Consider the following 23902-nt stretch of genomic DNA (forward strand, 5'->3'; position numbering starts at 1 on the left):
AACGTGAACCTCAGAAATCAATCTGCTAATGTATAATTGGTAAGGCTCCTCTGACTAACAAATGGATAATTGATTCCTTCACAAATGCTGCATCCGCATGGACACCGACTGGAAAGAATAAGAAACAGAAGATGGGGTTTCGTTTACGTTCTCCCGGAGACCCACTATTCAGCAATGGCAACATCCACAGGGTTGCCCACGCAGCTCCATGCTCTTCAGTCACCGTGAGCAAGCAAGCTGCCCTCCATCACACGTGTGAAAAGCACATGTGTCCTTTCAGACTTGGGAAGAGCTCAGTTTACTGCTGATTTTCCTCTCCCCTGAGGACACACCCTGTGATAAGCCAGACCTCCAGTTGGATTTAAGAAGTCTCTGCAAAATACACCTAATTGTGGGCTTTCTACACATCTACACAACAAAAGGAAGCAAGAGAAACATTTATTTTCTGGTGGACTTATTCTATGGCTAGATGGCCTAACTTAAAAAAGAAATTTATTGAAGAATAGTTGATTTACAATGCTGTGTTAATTTCTGCTGTACAGCAAAGTGATTCAGTTAGACACACACACTCATATATGTGTGTATACATATATTTTTCATGTTCTTTTCAAAGAACAAGCATTATGTTTGTATCACAAGATATTGAATATACAGCTCCCTATATTATAGAGCAGGATCTTTTTTATCCATTTTATATATAATAGCTTGCATCTGCTAATTCCAAACTCCCCAATACATCTCTCTCCCACTTCCTTCCCCTTGGTAACCACCAGCATATTCTCTATGCTTCTCTCTCACAGGTAAATTCACTTGTATTGTATTTTACATTGCGGAATATAAGTCATATCCTGTGGTATTTGTTTTTTGTCTTTCTGACTTATTTCAGTTAGTATGATCTCTCTAGGTTCATCCATGTTGCTGCAAATGCAGAAGGGCCTAACCTTAACTAAAAACTCTCAGATCTTCTTAGCTGCTCTTAGATTTCATCTCTAGGTTCGCTTTAAATCCTTCCTATCAAGATGGGGAATAATCAAAGAGAGGCAACACTGAAGCTGGAGAACCTGTGTGGAGCTTTCTCGAAAATCTCAGCATACAGCTTCAGAAAAAGTAAAAGAGAAGGCTTAAAGGCTCCAGCCCGTTCCTTGGGAGATCCTCTCAATGTCCCTGTCACTCCTAAACGCCATGGCAACTGGCCCGGCCCATCATTACTGCCAAGAGGTCTCCTGAGGCCACCAAGAACTTCCTGGGGTTGAAGCACTTGGAGGCCTTTCAGCTTCAGTTTGCTTGATCACTCTGTGACAAATGACCCTGCTGCCCACTGCTTCCTTCCAACTTTCTCTTCCCTCAGCATGAGGACCACACCTTCTCCATTGTTCAACCTACCACCATGGGCTATAAAGCACTGTTGAATAACACAGTAAACAAACCAAAAGATAAGGACTCCATGTTACTTATAATCTTGGGACAAAACCAAAATACATCATTCTTATCTATCACATTACAAAAATAAAAGGCTAAATAATCATGAACCCACTGTATGTTGTTTAGGAGATACAAATATAGTATGTTTTCCTTTAAGAAAATGAGGGAGGAAGAGAAACCATCAAAAAACTTTAAATCCTAAGTGCACACATATGACAAAGGCTAGGGCAAGAGACTGAAAAAAATCCTAGAAAAAATGACGAAGTTTGACTTTGAAGCAAAAATAAATTCTGGGTATGTAACAAACGGGCTTCCCAGGTGATGCTAGTGGCAAAGAACAAGCCTGCCAATGCATGAGATTTGAGAGATGTGGGTTTGATCCCTGGGTGAGGAAGATCCCCTGGATGAGAGCATGGCAAATCACTCCAGTATTCCTGCCTGGAGAATCCCATGGACAGAGAAGCCTGGTGGGCTACAATGCAAGGGTTGTTAGAGTCAGACATAACTGAAGTGACTTCGTATCCAAGTAATAAAATTTAAATGAAATAAATGAAGATCTTAAAAATCTTTAACAACAAAAACAAAAGAGTAACAATAATGAATAAACATACAATAAAACACTGGTTCAGGACTGAAACAAAATAATGCAAAAATAAACACTAAAATAACAGAGATAAAAATTAGGAGATGAGAAATTTCAGTTACCATCAGAATTTAAATTATCAAATTAATTGCCAGAAAGCTAGATGATGACCTTCATTTAAATGGTAGAGTTATTTAATGTTTTTCACACCAGGGGCAGATAATGAACAGGACGGCACCTACACACTCTCTGGTCCAGTTCACCAGCCTATACGTCAAAGGTGCACATCAGTTCCCTAGGTGACTCTCCTCTCCTGTCACTGAACAGCTGAGCGTCACCACTGTGTTGTCAGTGACTTCTCTTCCTGTCCCGTTTCCCTTCGGAAGCAAGGAAAGATATTTAAAGTTGGAGGCATATAGATTGTTCGATAAGTACGCTTAGAATTGAATTATGATAACCACCTAAGAAGAGTCCAGAACTTATCTACAAAATACAAGAGTAACAGTGTTACTGTTTTGCTTTTTTAATTATATATTTAAATTTGATCACAATCATTCACCAATGAAAAGGCTTGGCTCACTGCCTTATTTGTACCTCTTTTCCATTTCTCACAGGCATGGATGTGGGAAATACCACATGCTGGGCTGCCATTTATGCCAGCTGATGAGCAAAGGAAGACCCTCAAAAGAAACCAATCATGTAAGGTATATGAAAAAAGTGACTGTCTACTCCCTTCAACTCCTTCAGTTGATTCATTCACTAACACAGTAAAGGGTTTTTTGCCTGAATGCTGCCACCAAAGCTGCTTATGGAAAGGTCACCAACATAGACCCAGCTTTCAAAGTCAGTGGCTGTCCTTCGGTCCTCATGACTTTCTGGCATCTGCAACTCACCTCCATTGGCTTCCATATATACCCACTTCTCGTTTCTGTTTTGCCTTTCTGATCACAACTTTCAGTCATGCTCCCTGGCTATAGTTCTTCTTTAGTGTCTGTCTTCACCTCTCTCCAGTCTCCCTTTAGAGTGATAGACTCAAACTCAACAACTACACTCAGCTCCATGCCAACCAAGCATCTGCAGAACCATGGCCGCCTTCTGTATCTCACTTTCAGCAAATGACCCTGAGCCTACTGGTCATCCAAGACCCATCCTTCCCCCTCACACCCCACAGGAGCAACTGAAAATAAGTCCTCTCCTTCTACCTCTCTCGATCAGAGCATGCCTACTTCACAACAATAACTCACTTTGTTGTCTGCCTCCAGCACTTAACTTGAGCTCCCAGAGAGCAGAAATTCACTTATTTATTTTTGGCCACAGCACATGGCTTGTGGGATCTTAGTTCCCCAACCAGAATTTGAACCCAGAACCTCATACAGAGTCCTAACCATTGGACTGCCAGGGAATTCCCACAGAAATCTACTTTAAGCCCAGCAGCTGGCACAGAAGAACTTGATGACGCTGCCAAAAGAATAAGAACCCCAGTCTTTCCAAGTGTGAGGCTCTGAACCAGAAAACAGGTTAAATAAACAAATGCTCTGTAGGAAGAAAACTAATTAAGAACAGGACAGATAAAAACTCAAAACAATTTTGCTATAATGTTATTTTTCTAAGGATAAGAGAAGTTTTAAAGAATGGTAAAGCCTCAAAGTTCAACGGGAAGTCAAGTTCTAACGCACCCCTGCTCTTTCAAGACCTGAGGTTTTCAATATTCAACATCAGACTTTAAAAGCTGAAGAGAAGCTGATGGCTTACATATAGCAGTCACTTCCTCGTGGTACCTACTATATTTCATAGTTGAAATGACTATACAAGAACTGTGTCTTCTTATTAAGTCTTAACAATAGCCCTACCTCTCTAAGATTTAATATCTACATTAGTTTGAGATTCTTGAAGTGGTATTTCAGTCTTTATAGAAACTGCTCTTTCTGCAGATGTGGGACAATGCTTTAATTATCACTAGCAATTCATTCCAATTTGAGAAAAAGTCATTTATTTTCTACTCTGAATAAACAGAAGGGACGATGATGAACTGTAGCATAGCTGCATATAAGTTACATTGAAAATTTTGCATAATAACATGGCTGGAATACCCCTTATTCCACAGCTACTGATCATCTTTTATAAATTTATACCTTCAGAAGTACATCCCTTTCCATAGAAATAGAAAAAAACATTCCTAAAATTCAAATGAAATCACAAGAGACCCTGAATAGTCAAAACAATCTGGAGAAAGAAATGGAGACATCACACTTCCTGACTTCAAAGTGAAAGTCGCTCAATCATGTCCGACTCTTTGTGACCCCATGGACTATACAGTCCATGGATTCTCCAGGCAAGAATACTGGAGTGGGTAAACATTTCATTCTCTGGGGGAATCTTCTCAACCCAGGGATCACACCCAGATCTCCCACGTTGCAGGTGGATTCTTTACCAGCTGAGCCACCAGGGAAGCTCACTTCAAACTGTATTACAAACCCATAGTAATCAGGACAGTAGAATTACTGGCATAAAAACAAACACATAGACCAATGGAAAAGATGCAATAAATCCACATCCATAAGGTTACCTAATATTTGATAAGGAAGCCAAAAATATTCAATGGGGAAAGGACACTCACTACCCTCAGTAAATGGTAGGAAAACTGGACATTCACATGTAAAAGAATGAAACTGGACTCTTACATACCACTAACAAAAATTAACCCAAAAGTGGATTAAGAACTTAAGGATAATATCTGAAACTGTAAAACTCTTAGAAGAAAATAACACAGAAAAGCTCCTTGACATTGGTCTTTGCAATGATTTTTTTGGATAAGACACCAAAGGCACAAGAATAAAGTCAAAAGTCAACAAGTGGGACTACATCAAACTAAAAAGCTCCTGTGCAGCAAAAGAGAAAATAAACAAAATGAAAGATGGCCTAAAGAATGGAATAAAATGTTTGCAAACTAAATATCTGATAAGGAGTTCATATCTAAAATATATACAGAATTCATACAATAACTCTGGGGAAAAAAAAAAAGTTGATTCAAAAATGGGCAGAGGCCTTGAATAGACATTTCTCCAAAGACATACAAATAACTAACGGTACTAGAAAAGGTGCTCAACAATTCTAGTCATCAGGGAAATGCAAATAAAAACCACAATGAGGTAACACTTCACAGCTGTTCAAAGGACTATTAACAAAAAGATGACAAATAACAAATGTTAATGAGGATGTGGAGCAAAGAGAACCCTGGCACACAGCTGGTGGGAATGCAAATTTGTACATCCAGTCAGGAAAACTGTGGCGATTCCTCAAAAAATTAAAAATAGAACTACCATAAAATTCAGCAATATCACTTCTATATATATATTCAAAGGAAATGAAATAAGGATCTCAAAGAGAAAAAATCTTTGCACCTGCACGTTCATTTCAGCATTATTTACAATAGCCAAGACATGGCAACAACCTAGATGACTGCCAACAAATAAATGAATGAAGAAAATGTGATGTGTACCTATATATAATATGACTTAACCATAAAAAAAAAAGCCATTTGCAGCAACATGGAAGGATTTTCTGGTTATTATGCTTAGTGAAATAAGTCAGAAAGACAAAGATAAAAACTCATACACGGAATCTAAAAACAATGAACTCATAGAAATAGAATAAAACAGTGGTTGCAGAAGCCAGTGGGTAGGAAAATGTGGAAATGTTAGTCAAGGGTATAAACTTTTAGTTACAAGATAAGTTAGTTCCAGGGATCTCATGTACAGCATGGTGACTGCAGGTGACAATATTGCATTATACACTTGAAAACTGCTGTGAGAGTAGTGCTTTAATGTTCTCATCATGACAAGGACAACAAAACAGCAATGAAGTGAGGTGAAGGATGTGTTAACTAATCTTACTGTGCTAACACTTCACAACATATATAGGTATCAAGTCATACATCAAAGCATAACATGGTACACTTTAAATTTAGGTATTAAGTCAATTATATCTCAATGAAGCAGAGGGAATGAAGTAAAGCTATATCATATGATATCACATGTGGGATTTAAATATATATGTATTAATATATATAAATATTAATATATATAAATATACATAGATATTATATATTTATATATTATTATATATTAATAAAACATATATATTGATATATATTGTCACCCTGCTTATTTAACTTTCAGGCAGAGTACATCATGAGAAACACTGGGCTGGATGAAGCACAAGCTGGAATCAACATTGCCGGGAGAAATATCAATAACCTCAGATATGCAGAGGACACTGCCCTTAGGGCAGAAAGTGAAGAGGAACTAAAGAGGCTCTTAATGAAAATGAAAGAGGAGAGTGAAAAGGTTGGTTTACAAATCAACACTCAGAAAACTAAGATCATGGCATCTGGTCCCATCACTTCATGGCAAATACATAGGGAAACAATGGAAACAGTGAAAGACTTTATTTGGGGGGGCTCCAAAATCACTGCAGATGGTGACTGCAGCCATGAAACTAAAAGATGATTACTCCTTGGAAGAAAAGCTATGACCAACCTAGATAGCATATTAAAAGGCAGAGACAACAAAGGTCCGTCTAATCAAAGCTATGGTTTTTCCAGTAGTTATGTATGGATGTGAGAGTTGGACTATAAAGAAAGTTGAGCACTGAAGAATTGATGCTTTTGAACTGTGGTGTTGAAGAAGACTCTTGAGAGTCCCTTGGACTGCAAGGAGATCCAACCAGTCCATCCTAAAGGAAATCAGTCCTAAATATTTATAGGAAGGACGGATGCTGAAGCTGAAACTCCAGTGCTTTGGCCACCTGATGCGAAGAACTCACTCACTGGAAAAGACCCTAATGCTGGGCAAGTTTGAAGGCAGGAGGAGAAGGGGATGACAGAGGATGAGATGGTTGGATGGCATCACAGACTAGATGGACCTGAGTTTGAGCAAGCTCCAGGAGTTGGTGATGGACAGGGAAGCTTGGCGTGCTGCAGTCCATGGGGTCACAAAGAGTCAGACACAACTGACCGACTGAACTGACTGATGCATACACACATACAAATGAACTTATTCAGAAAACAGAAACAGACTTACAGACATATGAAACAAACTTAGGGTCACCAAAGGGGAAAGGAGGGTAGGGTAAATTAGGAGTTTTGGATTAACATACACATACTACCATATATAAAATAAGTTAAAAAACACACACACAAGATCCTACTGTACACAGGGAATTATACTCAATATTTTCTAATAATCTATAAGGGAAAAAAATCTGGAAAAGGATAGATATATATATGTAAAACTGAATCACTTTGCTGTATACCTGAAACACAACACTGTAAATCAACTATACCTCAATTTCCTTTTTTTTTTTAAAGTACAGCCTATTCATACAAGCATTTCGCAGTGAAAACTACCTGAATAACTTACATTTTAGTCAATATTGAGAGTACCAATACTTTATTTTAATAATATGAAACAATTACATGTCTGTTATGTTAGGTGAGGTCTGCTATACTTCTAATACAAGAGCACAAAAAGAGTCCCCAAATATCACCATTTATTGAACTACAGATGATTTCCCTCTCACAGTGACTTTGAACTTGCTGTAGTGCTTCAAGTAACTTTAGGGTTCATCACAGCTTTCCCTTGATGCTACAGAATTTATGTAAATAATGGGAAATGATTAACATATGCAAAGTCCACTGTCTACACTTATCACTGGATAGCCTTCATAACCTCCACAAGAAGAATACTGTTTGATAGGAAAAAATATATATTATCTCTAGTTCTCCACTTAAATGTAACTTCGATTCTAATGATCAAATAACCAAATTATCCTTTTAGATAATGAACTCTTTAATTTTAACTCTGATATCCTGAACATCATCCAAAAGAAATAAAAATCATCTGGGAATGAGAAATAGTTTTGAGCAAGAGTTACCTTGCTTGAAAAGAATTTTGTCCATCCACTGTTACCACTGTTTTACGTGAACACTTAAGGTTAAATTCTCTGCATTTATAAGACTGTTGATAAGTCAGTCCTGCTGTTCACAAAACATTCCTAAATATATTTTTTCTGACCTTTGAAAAATATTCTCCAAAAAGAATTCTTAACCACTGCCCCCATAAGAGCACACTGGGTGTGCCTCGGATGCTGGCAATTTACAAGGACCATTTGCAACCTCCTCTGACACCTCAAGGCCCACTGCTGTCCCCACCTTGTGGCGACGGATGCATGTGGCTGGCTCCCGACAGGCTCAGGGTTCACCTGCTGGATGCACAGCCTCAGCACAGTGGGGGCACGAATGGCCTTGCCACTGCAGAAGACTTACTAGATACATGTTCGTTTTCTAAATCCTAACAACCTTTAAAAGCACAGGGAGGATTTGGAAGGGATTGCCTCCTAAGAAGCGGGCACACTGCTGATTCCTAGAGCTGCTTTCCTTTTGTTAAACTTCATCTTCTGCCCGTGCCAGCCACATTCCCTGCCACAAGAGTACGAGGAGGCTGGCTTGCACACAACATGTAACCAAGACAGAGAGTCACGATCTTGGCACCAATTAAAACATAACTTCAATAAAAGGCAAAAACAGCCTTTTGGTCCACATTTCCCTTAATTCACCTGCAAGGAACTGTCCTAGATGTCAGGGGCATGTCGTGAACAGGCTAAATGGGATCCTTGCCCTTAGGAAGCTGGCAAATCACTGGAACACTGTTCATGTTTTTACAGGGACCTTCTGGGGATACAACAAAGCTGCAGTGGACCCCAACAGTGAGAGGGACGAGTAGCACATTGGAGCCGGAGCCTGTCTTCCCCAGAGCGTGTGATGCCCCTGTGCTTAACACTTGAGAGAAGACACCTTGGAGCAGTCTTCCTGTGATGACTTGCCTGGCTGTCTACAACACTAAATGTCACACGTTGAGGGAGGAAAACTTTAGCAGAAGCTTCTAGGTAAATCGGTCTGAGCAACAGCCGAAGGAGCCAGCAGTTTCTTTTGCTGGTATCTGTACCAGACACTATGCTGAGCTGTGATGCCACCATAAAAACAATCTGTTTTACTGGAAAGCCACTATTGAAGGAATTAACATCTGTTATGTATATAAATGACCTGAAAAGAAATACAACTGATAGCTTTCGAATAGTGAAATATAATGTGTGAAGTCTGTCTTAACCTGAGTCAATAGTTTTCTTGTTTATATATGTTCCCAATAAAGATACAAAGGAAGGAGTGATAGAAAAAGGAAAGCAGGGACTTCTCTGGTGATCCAATGGTTAAGACTCTGCTTCCATTGAAGTGCGCGCAAGTTCAATACTGGTCAGGGAAAGGAAGATCCCACATGTCGCATGACGTTGCCAAAAAAATTAAATAAAAATTTAAAAAAAAAAGGAAAGCAGAGAGAATTCCCTGGTAGCCTAATGGTTAGGATTCCAGGCTTTCACTGCTGTGTCCCAGGTTCAATCTCTGGTTGGGGAACTGACATTTCACAAGCCGCACTGTACAGCCAAAAAAAGAAAAGAAAAAAGGAAAGCAGGGTCATGAGAGAAGTGCAAAGTCATCAGTTTAGTGTAAGGGTAAAATGCAAAACAACAACTCACTAATAAATGCACTTCGCAAAAGAGCAACTGGCTTATCAGCAAAACCTTCACATGATACATAGAGTCAAACAACAAACAAGGCCTGCCTTCAAGGTGTTTGTGTACGAAGTCTGGGACCACAGCGCTTCACACACACCTCTAATTCACAATCTAACACCTTAGATTACAGATGGTTGTTTATGTAACTAGTTCCACAACTGATTCAACCTGAGAACAGGGGCTGTGTTTTATTATTCTTTATACCCCTTGCACATCCTTACAGAATGCTGGCTAGGAATAAGAAGACATCATTGAATGAATATGAAGGATGGACTCTTCTGAGTGGGGTCATCAGGAAAGTATCACAGAGGGGGAAGGACACAGCATTTCCACAAAGACAGGAAAGCACATTCCAGCGAGAGCCAAAGGGCAGTGTGGATACAGTGCAGGCCATGATGTGGGAGAACAATGTAGCTCAGTCAGCAGAAGGCCTGGCGGCCTCAGGGAGAGCTCTGTTTTATTCCCAGGCATCGACGAGCCACAGGAGTATTTTCAGGGAGGGGAATGACAAACTCCCAGCTCTCCTCTGAGACGATTACTTGGGCCACTGTGCAAAGGAGGGATTAGGGGAGACGTGGGGTTTCTAGAGTAGATTAATGGAATTTCACTGCAAATTACTCAAGTGAGATTCAGTGAAGACTTAAACAACAGTGGTGGTGATACAAAGAACCAGCAAGAGTACGAGCTATGAGCAGCATCCAGGGGCTATATGGGGAAAGATGGGACGCAGATGATGGAAGATAAATGTCACAGAGACAGAAGTAAACAGCAAAGAGGAGCAGAGATGAAGCCTTCTGAAGGGATGCTCTTCATCAGGGGCCAGCAAAAGCTCAGTCTTTGAAGGTAGTTGAAAACTGGCTTTGTGTCAGAAACCGTGTGTGCCTCAGTCACTTAGTCATGTCCAACTCTCTGCAACCCCATGGAATGGGTCCCACCAGGCTCCTCTGTCCATGGAATTCCCCAGGCAAAAATACAGGAGTGGGTAGCCATTGCCTTCTCCAGGGGATCTTCCCAACCCAGGGATCAAACCCAGGTCTCCTCCATTGCAAGTAGTTTACTGTCTGAGCCACCAGGGAAACTGGCAATAATATTTAGATTCAAAGAGAAACTTAACATTGTCTGGCCCACTAGAGGGCTTCCCAGGTGGTGCCAGTGGTAAAGAACCTGCCTGCCAATGCAGGAGACACAAAAGACGTGGGTTCAATCCTTGGGTCAGGAAGATCCCCTCTGGGAATCCCAGCCTACAGGGTTCAACACTACGATTTCAAAATACAAAATTCCATTTTTTCCCAGAGAACACTGCCCCAGAGCATATAATCCCATTTTTCTGTAAGAGTTAAGGCCACAAAAATGGGGCTGTCAACTCTAAGTCCATATACAGTAAGCCCCCTACACACAAAACTTCAAGATGCGCACTTTCAAAGATGTGGACGTGCCCCTGTATGCCAGCTGTTGTGCTGTACCACTGCACTTCTCAAGGTACTCTGCTGCAAGAGTTAAAACCTTTTTTGTGTTTGTTTTCGATGTATTATTTGTGTGAAAAGTATTATAAACTTATTACAGTCCAGCACTATGTAGACAATTGTGTCAGTTGGGAACCTAAGCTAATTTTGTTGGACTTACGCATGCACTCTTGAAACAGAACTCATTCGTGTGTAGTGGACTTACTGTAACTAGAAAAGGAATAATAAGCATATCACCAGTCTTTAAAATTAAGTCTGAAAGGCTTATCCCTTAAGATTGTCCAGGTCCTAAGAGTCTGCTATGTCACTGCTAGTCCACCTATGAGCAGAAACTTCATTAACAAAACCTGCTCAAGAAAGGTGAACACAATGCAAACTCATGATGACTACAGAGCTATCTGAACATCTATCTCACCAGGTATCTTTACTTGATTTCTCAATATCAAGTCAACGAAACCATCAATGATAAAGGAAAAGCCTGTCAGGAGTACAAATGTTCTTATTCTTCTCACTTTTATTTGCGACTTAATAATAGCACAGGGATGCTGATGCATTCTCTTTATCTAAAACCAATCTCTGAGAAAATAAAGCCTTTGTGTTTTCACAGGTTGGGGGAAAAAAAAATCACTTATCCCAAAAGGGCAGTACAAATAGTTTAAATGACTGAGACCAAGTTATTAACCAAATAGAAAATGCCCAAGTTCCTTTTCAGGCATAAGATGAAGAAAGACCATTTAAAACTTCACAAATTCACCTCTACTTTTACCACAGAAATTATTGTTCTAATGCTCTCTGGTGTACAATCACTACTTTATCAAATCTCCATTAAGTCATCTCCCAAGTAGACTGTCATCTCTCAACAGTTCTTGAAAGAAGTATCTTGGAGACCACACTGCAATGTCTTTACACTGAAAAGAAACTCCTGAAGTCAACTCACTAGAGCTGCACTGGGATCCATTTGCAGAACCAAGTTACATAAGTAAACATGTTCTTAAAACTTCAAGGAAGTACGCCTACTTGAGCCCAATGATAAAAGATGTCTGCTCCCCAAATAAAAAGGGATCTGACAGAGCAAGAAGCAAATTAGTGGATAAGAGCAAGAGCATCTTCCCTTCCTTCTCTTTTTTTTTCCTTCGTGCCTCCCCCACTCCTTCGCTTCCTCCCTCTCTCGCATGTTTGCCTGTTCTACAGAACAGGGTGAAAGCCAACCATACAAATGAATTCAAAAGTAACAGCTCTCCTTCAGTAAGTGTCATAAATGTCATGCAATCAGTCTCTTGACTTGACCCCACTCCTCTTAAGGGCTCTCAGTGACTGATCCTTACACTACATATTTTACAATACATTATTTTACAAAGAATCTTTAAAATAGTCACATAAATCAGGGGAGTGACTATACTCTACATTTTATAAAGAAAGTGAAGGAAAGGTAAAATAACCCACTCAAGCTAATGAAAGATTTATTTGCAAGTTACTAAATTTGACTTGTTGGTGACTTCTGATTTTGAGACATCACATGAGTTGCCCAGATCAATGCTGTTATTTCTGCTTGACAACAATGAACTTTTAAATTATGAATCAATTTAGAAGTTTACATACATACTGACAAAGTATCAGATCAGATCAGATCAGATCAGTCGCTCAGTCGTGTCCGACTCTGCGACCCCATGAATCGCAGCATGCCAGGCCTCCCTGTCCATCACCAACACCCGGAGTTCACTGAGACTCACATCCATCGAGTCAGTGATGCCATCCAGCCATCTCATCCTCTGTCGTCCCCTTCTCCTCCTGCCCCCAATCCCTCGCAGCATCAGAGTCTTTTCCAATGAGTCAACTCTTCGAATGAGGTGGCCAAAGTACTGGAGTTGCAGCTTTAGCGTCATTCCTTCCAAAGAAACCTCAGGGCTGATCTCCTTCAGAATGGACTGGTTGGATCTCCTTGCAGTCCAAGGGACTCTCAAGAGTCTTCTCCAACACCACAGTTCAAAAGCATCAATTCTTCGGTGCTCAGCCTTCTTCACAGTCCAACTCTCACATCCATACATGACCACAGGAAAAACCATAGCCTTGACTAGACGAACCTTTCTTGGCAAAGTAATGTCTCTGCTTTTCAATATGCTATCTAGGTTGGTCATAACTTTCCTCCCAAGGAGGAAGCATCTTTTAATTTCATGGCTGCAGTCACCATCTGTAGTGATTTTGGAGCCCAGAAAAATAAAGTCTGACACTGTTTCCACTGTTTCCCCATCTATTTCCCATGAAGTGGTGGGACCGGATGCCATGATCTTCGTTTTCTGAATGTTGCACTTTAAGCCAACTTTTTCACTCTCCACTTTTACTTTCATCAAGAGGCTTTTGAGTTCCTCTTCACTTAGGAACTAACAATTCTCAAAAGTACATGGCCTCATTAGTAACCAAAAAAAAAAAGTATACCTGAGATCAATTAATTCCCATTTTCTAGAAATTTAAGTGGCAAAGAAAGTTTGAATGATGACAGTCAATGCAACTTGATGAGACATACCGACACATTCTCACCCAGTGCTGGTGGGAATATAATTTGGTACAACCTAAGTGCACGAAATATTCCACAAACCTTAAAAATGTTCAAGCTATATATAGCACAGGAAACTCTTACTCAATACTCTGTAATGACCTACATGGGAAAAGAATCTAAACAATGACTATCAGTTCAGTTCAGTTCAGTCACTCAGTCCTGTCCGACTCTTTTCGACCCCATGAACTGCAGCACGCCAGGCCTCCCTGTTCATCACCAAATCCGGGGTTCACCCAAACTCATGTTCATCGAGTCAGTGATGCCATCCAGCCATCTCATCCTCTGTCCTCCCCTTTTCCTCCTGCCCCCAATCCCTCCCAGCATCAGGGTCTTTCCCGATGAGTCAACTCTTCGCATGAGGTGGCCAAAGTACTGGAGTTGCAGCTTTAGCATCATTCCTTCCAAAGAATACCCAGGACTGATCTCCTTTAGGATGGATTGGTTGGATCTCCTTGCAGTCCAACGGACTCTCAAGAGTCTTCTCCAACACCACAGTTCAAAAGCATCAATTCTTCGGCACTCAGCTTTCTTCACAGTCCAACTTTCACATCTATACATGACCACAGGAAAAACCATAGCCTTGACTAGATGAACCTTTGTTGGCAAAGTAATATCTCTGCTTTTGAATATGCTATCTAGGTTGGTCATAACTTTCCTTCCAAGGAGTAAATGTCTTTTAATTTCATGGCTGCAATCACCATCTGCAGTGATTTTGGAGCCCCCAAAAATAAAATCTCACACTGTTTCCCCATCTATTTCCCATGAAGTGATGGGACCGGATGCCATGATCTTCGTTTTCTGAATGTTGAGCTTTAAGCCAACTTTTTCACTCTCCTCTTTCACTTTCATCAAAAGGCTTTTTAGTTCCTCTTCACTTTCTGCCATAAGGATGGTATCATTTGCATATCTGAGGTTATTGATATTTCTCCCCGCAATCTTGATTCCAGCTTGTGCTTCTTCCAGCCCTGTGTTTCTCATGATGTACTCTGCATATAAGTTAAATAAGCAGGGTGACAACATACAGCCTTGACATACTCCTTTTTCTATTTGGAACCAGTCTGTTGTTCCATGTCCAGTTCTAACTGTTGCTTCCTGACCTGCATATAGGTTTCTCAAGAGGCAGGTCAGGTGGTCTGATATTCCCATCTCTTTCAGAATTTTCCACAGTTTATTGTGATTCACACAGTCAAAGGCTTTGGCATAGTCACTAAAGCAGAAATAAATGTTTTTCTGGAACTCTCTTGCTTTTTCGATTAGGGGGGTGTTAAGTTACTGCAGTGTGAGCTAGTTTTCACAGAAATCTAGGTTTTTAATTTCATGTGATCAAAAGAAAGTACCAATATTAGCAGTAAGGAGCAGAATAATGCCATTTGCAGCAACATACATAGACCTATAGATTATCATACTAATTGATGTAAACCAGAGAAAGACAAATAATACACCACTTGTATGTAGGAATCTAAAAAAAAAGACACAAATGAACTTACTTAAGAAAGAGAAATAGACTCACAGACACAGACAAGAAACACAGGCACCAAAGGGGCAAGGAGTGATAAATTAGGAGTTTGGGATTTAAATATACACACTACTATATATACGTGTGTATATACATATAATAGATAACAAAAAAAGACCTACTCTATAGCTATATAGCTCTGGAAATTATACTCAATATCTTGTAACATCCTATGATGGGGAAGAATGCAAAAAAGAAATATATATACATATATATGTGAGTGTGTGTGTAACTGAGTTGCTTTGCTGTACGCCTGAAAAACAACATTGTAAATCAACTCTATTAAAAAAAATTTTAAACAACAACAAAAAACAGGAATAGAAATACCAATAGACTCTGCTACATGGAGTTCAAAGAGAACCCTGAGCCCATTTCTTCAAGAGATAAACTTTATATTTATAAATTTCCCAGTAAGGCTGTTCAATTTTACTTTGCTTTCCGATCCCTTTCTTTTTGTAACCATCCACTTTAAAGGTCCTTAACTAATGTTTCCTACCATGGCGCCATGAGAGGCAAACCTCTGCATTTTCTATTTTTAACAAAGAAAAGAGCCTTCACCTAAAGAGCAGAGATTTGCTTGGTCAGTAGAGTTCTTTGCTCTCCATCTGGCACACTTAGAAGAATAAAGATTTAAAATGCGTGAATTAAGGCTCCAAAAATAATTTGCTCATTGCTGCAAAGTAAGTATTCCTACTTAATAATTTGCTCGCTGTTTCATAGTATTCCTAATTGAACTGTGGTGTTGGAGAAGACTCTCGAGAGTCCCTTGGACTGCAAGGAGATCAAACCAGTCAATCATAAAGGAAATCAACCCTGAATATTCATTAGAAGGACTGATACTGAAACTGAAGCTCCAATACTGTGACCAGCTGACACAAAGGGTCGACTCAGAAAAGACTCTGATGCTGCGAAAGACTGAAGGCAGGAGAAAAGGACAAGATGGTTGGATGGCATCACTGACTCGATGGATATGAGTTTGAGCAAACTCTGGTAGATAGTGAAGGACAGGAAAGCGTGGCGTGCTGCAGTCCATGGGGTCGAAAACAATTGGATATGACCAAGAGACTGAACAACAACAACAACAAATTAATACAGTTAAGAAGGCTATTAAAGAGAAAGTAACTACTATGATTAATGACATCATATGGGTATGGACACCATGTGGGAACTTAAAAGGAATTTGAGATTCTCTAAGGATTTTGAAGTCATATGTCATACACTGTGTAAGCAATTAAGACAACTTTTACTCAGGAGAATATGATCTGATCCATATTCAAGCAGGCAATTTTGTAAGCAACTTGAGCCCTTTACCTGATAAGCTAGGCCTATTTTAATTTTTAATCTGTGAGTTAAGTAAAAATGAACTTTATCAATTCAATCTGAATTAATATAAAGTTATACCTAGGGATAAAATCTTTTAAAAACACACATGTGACTAAAGCATTTTAATGAGTATCCTTTCAGATGTATTGAAATCTCAACATCAACATGCAAAATAAACCATCACCCTGGTGGTTTTCACTTTTGATCAACAAAGAGTCACAGATGGGTGGGTAGCACAGGCTCCTCTCTATCAACCTTTTCATGTAATGATAGAAGAATATACAGTGTAAGAAAAATCTCAGTGGTGTGATTCATTTATATAAAGATCTCTGAACAAGCTACCAACTTGGAAAATGTGCTGGTATTTAGAAACAAGCAGAGGAAAAGCTTGCTTCAACAGGCAAAGGATAATTTGAGCACCGCTCAAGGTCAGAGAGACACACACGTGTGGAGTACCTCCAGTGCGTGTGCATGTTACTGAGGTATATAACTCACACAGAATAAAGTGCACAAATCTCAGATATGTGGTTCAGTGATTTTTACACATGTACACACCTGGGAAACCACCAAGATAGAGACAACTATTAATACTTCAGAAGATTCTACCTGTGCTCTCTCCCAGGTCAAATCATAATCTGACTTCTATCACCATAGTGTGATTTTTGCCTTCTCTTGATCATCATAAATGGAATCATGCAACATGTGCACATTTGTGTCTGGCTTCTTTGGTTGAACAGTAAGACAGTAAAATTCATTCATGTTTCTGCGTGTTGCAATAGTTTCTTCTTTTTAATCACTGAGAATATACCATCATTGGTTTATCCATTCTACTATGGACAAACATTTGGGTTGTTTCTAGTTTGGAGTTATTACAAATTAACCTATTAACATTCTTCTACACATATATATCTGGGGGGACATAGGCACTGGATTCAGTTTTCTTGAATGTGTACTTAGGAGTGGAACTGCTAAGTCATTAGTAAGCCATTTGCTTGGCTTTTGTAGAGTTAACCTACTAATCAGTATTTCTCCTGAAATATTAATGGGAAAGCAAATCACTTTCAACATGCAGAATGATTTGTTTAGTTATTTCTTCTTTTATATCATATACATTTAAAGTAAAGTTATACAGCACCTAATGCAATGACTCTATTCCAATACAAATAGCAGAATCATTTGGGAAATCTTTTAAAAATAAAGATTCTTTTATGTCCCCATCCTCTCCCAAACAAAACCCTATCAATAGATGAGAATTGTGAATACTGCTTCATTACTTCAATCAAAAACTATAAATACAATGAATGGGTTAAAGAGACAGTTCTTGAGAAAATAAAAAAAGTGTTATGCAAGTGTAAGGTATTATTTTATCTAATTTTAATTTGTTTAAATTACTTTCACCAGAAGTAATTCACTAATTTTTTTAATACTTGCTTCACTCTTGTTGCATTTCAAATGAAGAAAACATTCTTGATTGAATATGGCAATCATTGCAAATAAAATCTACAAATTAAAGCCATAATGGTGTTTTTAGAATTGAATGCTTTTTCAACAGCACTGATACAGAGCCCCACCCACCCCAAGCAACCACATCATCAGAAATGGGAAAATAAAATAACAAAGCAGAAAACTCATCTTAGATGAGAAGGTGAAGATTAAGGCTCCTTTCAAAATATGACATTCTGAAATTTGTCACCTCAAAGTCATATACCTAATATGGTAATGGTTCATGCAGACTCAGGGGCTCATGAAAAACTTCTCTACAGCAAGAACACCAAACCATCTTCCTCTCCTACCAAAAAATAAGTGCAAGCTATAAAGAACTTAAATTTCAAAGATGTCATATGGGCAGGACTGAATACAGAGAACCAGGAATTACCTGGAAAAGGATGTAGAATATACCTGACATAAAACTAACACCAGAGAAGATAAAGCTGAAGGCTTATAGGGAGCAGACAAGAAGCCTACACAAAGGAAGGAAGGAAGGAAACATGAATAAACTCCTACAGCGTCTCTCCTGGTTTCTCTTTTGGCCATGAAACCAGCGGTGTCTGTCTTGTGAACCTTAGGAGTCAAGTCATTTCTATACAATATTAAAAAGACTTACTTAGAAGCAGAGTGTTAACAGAATCATTAAACTGGAGCTGGAAATTTAAGACAGCACCCAAGCAAGCTTTTTCTTCAAAGTGAAGAGAGCTCTGCCCAGCACCAGCTCATGTTTTAATGGATGAGAAACCTGTATGTGGGTCAAGAAGCAACAGTTAGAACCCTGTATGGAACAACTGATTGGTTTAGGATTGAAAAAGGAGTACCACAGGGCTATCTGCTGTTACCCAGTTTGTTTAACCTATATGCTAAGCATGTCATGAGAAATGCCAGGCTGGATGAGTTACAAGCTGGGATCAAAATATGCGGGAGAAACATCAACAACCTCAGATATGTAGATGGTACCACTCTAATGGCAGAAAGTGAAGAGAAACTAAAGAGCCTCTGGATGAAGGTGAAGGAGGAGAATTAAAGAGCTGGCTTAAGACTAAATGTTAAAAAAAACCTAAGATCATGGCACATGGCCCCATTACTGCATGGCAAATAGAAGGGGAAATCATGGAAGTAGAGACAGAGTTCCTCTTCTTGGGCTTTAAAATCACTGCAGATGGTGACTGTAGCCATGAAATCAGAAGACGTTTGATTCTTGGCAGGAAAGCTAGGACAAACCTAGACAGTGTGTTGAAAAGCAGAGACATTACTCTGCTGACAAAGGTCTGTATAGTAAAGGCTGTGGTGTTCCCAGTGGTCACATATGATTTTGAGAGCTGGACCATGAAGAAGGCAAAGCACTAAAGAACTGATGCCTTCGAACTGTGGTGCTGGAGAAGACTCCTGAGAGTCCCTTGGACAGCATGGACATCAATCTGAAAGTGCATATTTCTCTCCCTAACTGCTGTCCCTTCAGTTATGTCCGACTCTGTGCAACCCCATAGACAGCAGCCCACCAGGCTCCCCTGTCCCTGGGATTCTCCAGGCAAGAACTCTGGAGTGGGTTGCCATTTCCTTCTCCAATGCATGAAATTGAATAGTGAAAGTGAAGTTGCTCAGTCATGTCCGACTCTCAGCGACCCCATGGACTGCAGTCTTCCAGGCTCCTCCATCCATGGGATTTTCCAGGCAAGAGTACTGGAGTGGGGTGCCATTGCCTTCTCCAATTTCTCTCCCTGGACTATTCCAAAAATTCCAAGGATCCCTTCATTATTTGTGGTTCTCTTAAAGCAAAACAAAGCACCCTGAAACCTTTCATATACAGTGTGTCAGCTTTAGAAACTGTGGTCTCCTTCGTAAACTATACCAGTTCCTCATGATGAATCTTTCAACAAGTGCTGAGTCTTTCTCCACAAAAGAAATATCTGCTCCCTAAAATCATCACCTTTTTAATCCCAAAGGTTCACATTCTCACAGCCTTGGATACTTGATACTTTCAAGGCCCATCTTAAACACGAAAATGAAGCTTCAAATTCAACACTGCTTTCATCCTCGGTGATTCCAAATCACAGTTAAATAAAAAGCCTGGCTCTTCTCTTTCAATCAATATAATTCCCTAAGAGTTCAACCCTCAAAACATTCACATAAAATATTAGCTTTATATATTTAGAAGAGATAAACTGAATCATCAAGGTGATCAATCAATTTTCAATTACATTTGGCATCTGGAGAAGATGATGGTGCATGTTCTTACAACTGACATTAGTCATCAAATGAGGGGCTTCACACCGCAAGGATTCCACAACGCCCCCACCCCACCCCACCCCTGGCTATGTAAATCAGCACCATGTATCACCAATAAAAGTAATATTTTTTCTTTTAATAGCAATCCACCTAGATATCCCACATTGTTACAATTTAAAATGAACACACATAGGGGTATTTTAAATGCTCCATTTAAAGCCAAATAGATGGCTACAATTACCTAAAGATCTGCAATTAAACAGATTCATAAAAAATACATTTTTAAAAGGATTTATATAGAGGATACCAATGAAAATACACAATGTGTGTATGTATATACCTATAAATAGACCTCTCTCTTTTTTAGTTCACCTTTAAAATTTTTAGCATGGGCTATAAAGTTTAGAGTAGAACTCTTAGCACTCAGATTTAACTGATAATGACCCTTTCTTTATGCTCTTAAAACAAATGGCTAAAACAAATATTCCAAAGCACAAATTTTAGCATGAAATTCAGTTCACACATTATTTTATACTGGATACTTACTACATCAAACTTCTGAGTGATGTTCCCCTGGACATCAAGTAAATAAACCTTGCCATAATGTGTGCCCAGTGCCAAGAACTGTAAGAAGAACAGAGGGGTAGAGGGGTCATTTTCTTAATGGACCATCCATACAATTAGCAATTAAACCATCTGCAAAGTCAAGACACTTAATGCGTAAGTGATCTGCAATGCCGTGGAAGATACACATTCCTTCGAGAAGGCTTGTTTCCAGCTTCAGGGAAACCGCAGAACAGGGCCTACTTTATTGTGATCGTGCAAGCTAGCTGTCAGAATGACTCATGAGGACCCACGTCTGCTGACAACTGACTGCATGGTGCGCATGCAGTCTGTACACAGTGCCTGATGGACTGAGGCAGCAAATTAAAAGGTATTTGTGAAAGCATGCTCAACCTATGGTTAACTCAGCGTCTGAAGAGAATGATTAAGAAACTCCCCTTCATTTACGGCAAATGTGTAAATCTGTGCTATCACTTAAGTTCAACAAACACACACACAGACATGCACACACAACAAAGTATTCTTGTGTAGAAAGGAAAATCCATGCCACATTGAGAGACGCAAAAACTCTGATGCATTTATACTATCATCATTAGAACACCTCACTCAAAGTAAGATATTGTCAATGTTCATTTTCGAATGCAAAAAAGAAAAAAATCCTTTTCTGTCACACAAATAACTGCTGAGATACATATTCATAGTATGACACAAAACACTAGAGCATAACTCCCAGGGCTACTTAATTCTTTGAACTAACCCTAAAGAAACGAGAAGAAACTTTAGGAACTACCTGAAATAAGACATGAGGCTTCTCTTGCCTTTTATTTCTCTAAGAGGTCCTCAAAGAGTTCCAAATTCTCTGTATTTCATTGCATGTGAACCTGCCTCATCGCAACCTAGAACAAAATGCTCAGATTTACAGGCACTACTGAGCATTTTCAGTCAAGCAGCACCATCTTGAAAAAATAACCTTACGGAAAGTCAAGATTTAAAAGGATTTCTTGAAATGGAATTGCTGAAAAAGAAATTTCAGATCAGGTGCTTAAACTATGAAGCCACATTAAAGAGTCACAAAAAGGAAAAGAAGGGGTTCATTAGAAATTCAGCCCCTGCAATGCCTTTCACTCCTGCAAGGTTTCCTTTTTTCAGAAAGAAAAAAAAAAAAGTCCCCCGGGTAAAAAATCAATACTGGTTAATAAAACATCAGGTGTGCAGACATAACTAGGTGTGACGATTCCGCTGCACAGGCCTGCCTGAATGCACCAGGTGCCAGGCCGATTACTCATCCAGGGCAGACAGCAGGCCTGGTGAAAACAGGATGCCGGGGCCCTGCAAAGAGAAGGGGAAAGAGGGAACTCTGTGGGGAGAGCAGCCTGAATATTTAAACCAAACAGGGCTGTTTCCTCCCAAGCAAAAGAACATTCTAATCAGAAATAGAGGGCTCAGAGGAGTGTGATTTTTTTCTCTGTAGCGACACTCCAGCAATATCTGAAGAGAAAAACACCACGTAATACTAGCTACGAACAAACAATACTTCATTCTGGGGCATCTGTGGTCCAAGAATGGGTTTTAAAGCACACTACACCCAAGCGCTCGATGGTATTTGACTATCTTCATAAATACTGTATTTATTGATAGTTTGCTAAAAACTAAGGGGCTTGGATCCTTAAAATATTTTAATACTGGGTCACTCTCTGATACCTCTTTGAAGGCTATTCTTGAACTTCCAATTATATTTTATCAAAATTTTAAAGGTTCCATGCAGAGTACTTTATCCAAATAGGAATTCTTTCCCCCGTCTTTTTTCTCAAAATCACTAATTTCTTTCGTTTAATGTTTAAGATAGGAAATATAAAAGAATTATTTTAATGTTACAGTTTCAACCTAAAACTATAATTACTTTAGCAGATCTCTGGGGGAAAAATGGACCGGTTTTTATGACAAGCTACTTTTTGCTTAGAAAAACATCTCATCCTTTGGATTAGACAAACTACTGTTGCTTTCTTTTAGAAAGAAATAACTATGGGCTCTTAAAACAATCAAATTTGATATGGTAATTGTATAGTTCTCTAAAAATTTAAACCTTAAAAGCTATTAATGAGTCATACTTTCATTTGCTAGTGATTTTGACTATTTGAAATACAGGTTAAAAAAATGCATAAATGGCCACAAATCACAAACAATATAAATCTTTTAAATATGATCCTCCTTCCAGACATGAAAAGCTTTGCACTTTTGTAACTATTGAAAAATGTTTTTTCCTTTTAACCTAAGAGAACTTAAAATCCAGCATGGACAAAGAATAAACTTAATTAGCTCCTTTCAGATTTAAACACAGAAACCTGACTCAGAAACTATCATTTGGGCATCCGATCCTTCTGAAGCATCCACTAACATAACTGCTTTCACTTTGAATAATTAGACTTTTTGTTAAGTAAACAAATAGAAGAAATAAGCAGTCTTTCAGACACTACAAAACAAACAAGCAGCAGCACGTTTCAAGTGTGGTCAGTTGTATAATAATATTTATGTTTCGCTTAGTGTTTCTCGGTATTCAGAGTACTAGAGCAGGGAGTCCCTACAATTACACATGAGGAAATAAGTTCTGAGAGTCGATGTGACTTCCCCAGAGACAGTCAATGAACAGCAGAGCTAGAATAGGAATTACCCTCAACTGGATCAGAAACCTGGTAAGTAGAGACATGGGCCTCAGATCAAGAGTGCATGTACTCAGGACTTCCCTAGCGGTCCAGTAGTTAAGACTGAACCTTTCAATGCTGGAGGTGTGGGTTTGACACCTGGTCAGGGAGTTAAGATCGCACATGCCTTGGGGTCAAAAAACCGAAACATAAAACAGAAGCAGTACTGTAACAAATTCCATAAACACTTTAAAGAATGGTCCATATTAAAAAAAAAATAGGGTGCATATTCTCAAACTTAGTCTGATTACAGTTCCCACTGTCAGGCTCCTTGGCAAGTTGGATTAAGTACGGTGTCAATGAAACATGATCTCTGGAGAGGAACTTTGTTTTCCTTTTCATCCATTTTGTGGTTTATTCAGCACACATACACAAAACACCTACAATATGCTTAGACAATAAGCAAGTATGACTTAAAATGATGAAGGTTCA

The 23902-nt window shown here is 39.2% G+C and overlaps 1 protein-coding gene across 2 annotated transcripts in view; it reads right to left on the reverse strand.

Annotated features, from left to right (window-relative positions):
* VPS41 (VPS41 subunit of HOPS complex) overlaps positions 1–23902 on the reverse strand; it is a 192973-nt gene that overhangs the window by 120990 nt on the left and 48081 nt on the right. The window contains exon 4 of one of the 2 annotated variants that reach the window (XM_005888154.3): positions 20754–20831. In XM_005888154.3, the coding sequence (XP_005888216.1) occupies positions 20754–20831 (78 nt within the window). Of the gene's footprint in view, positions 1–4864; positions 4870–20753; positions 20832–23902 lie in introns of those variants that run through there. The other variant, XM_070369337.1, reaches the window with a different exon arrangement.

The sequence above is a fragment of the Bos mutus genome, chromosome 4 (assembly GCF_027580195.1).
Source record: "Bos mutus isolate GX-2022 chromosome 4, NWIPB_WYAK_1.1, whole genome shotgun sequence".
Classification (NCBI taxonomy): Eukaryota; Metazoa; Chordata; class Mammalia; order Artiodactyla; family Bovidae; genus Bos; species Bos mutus.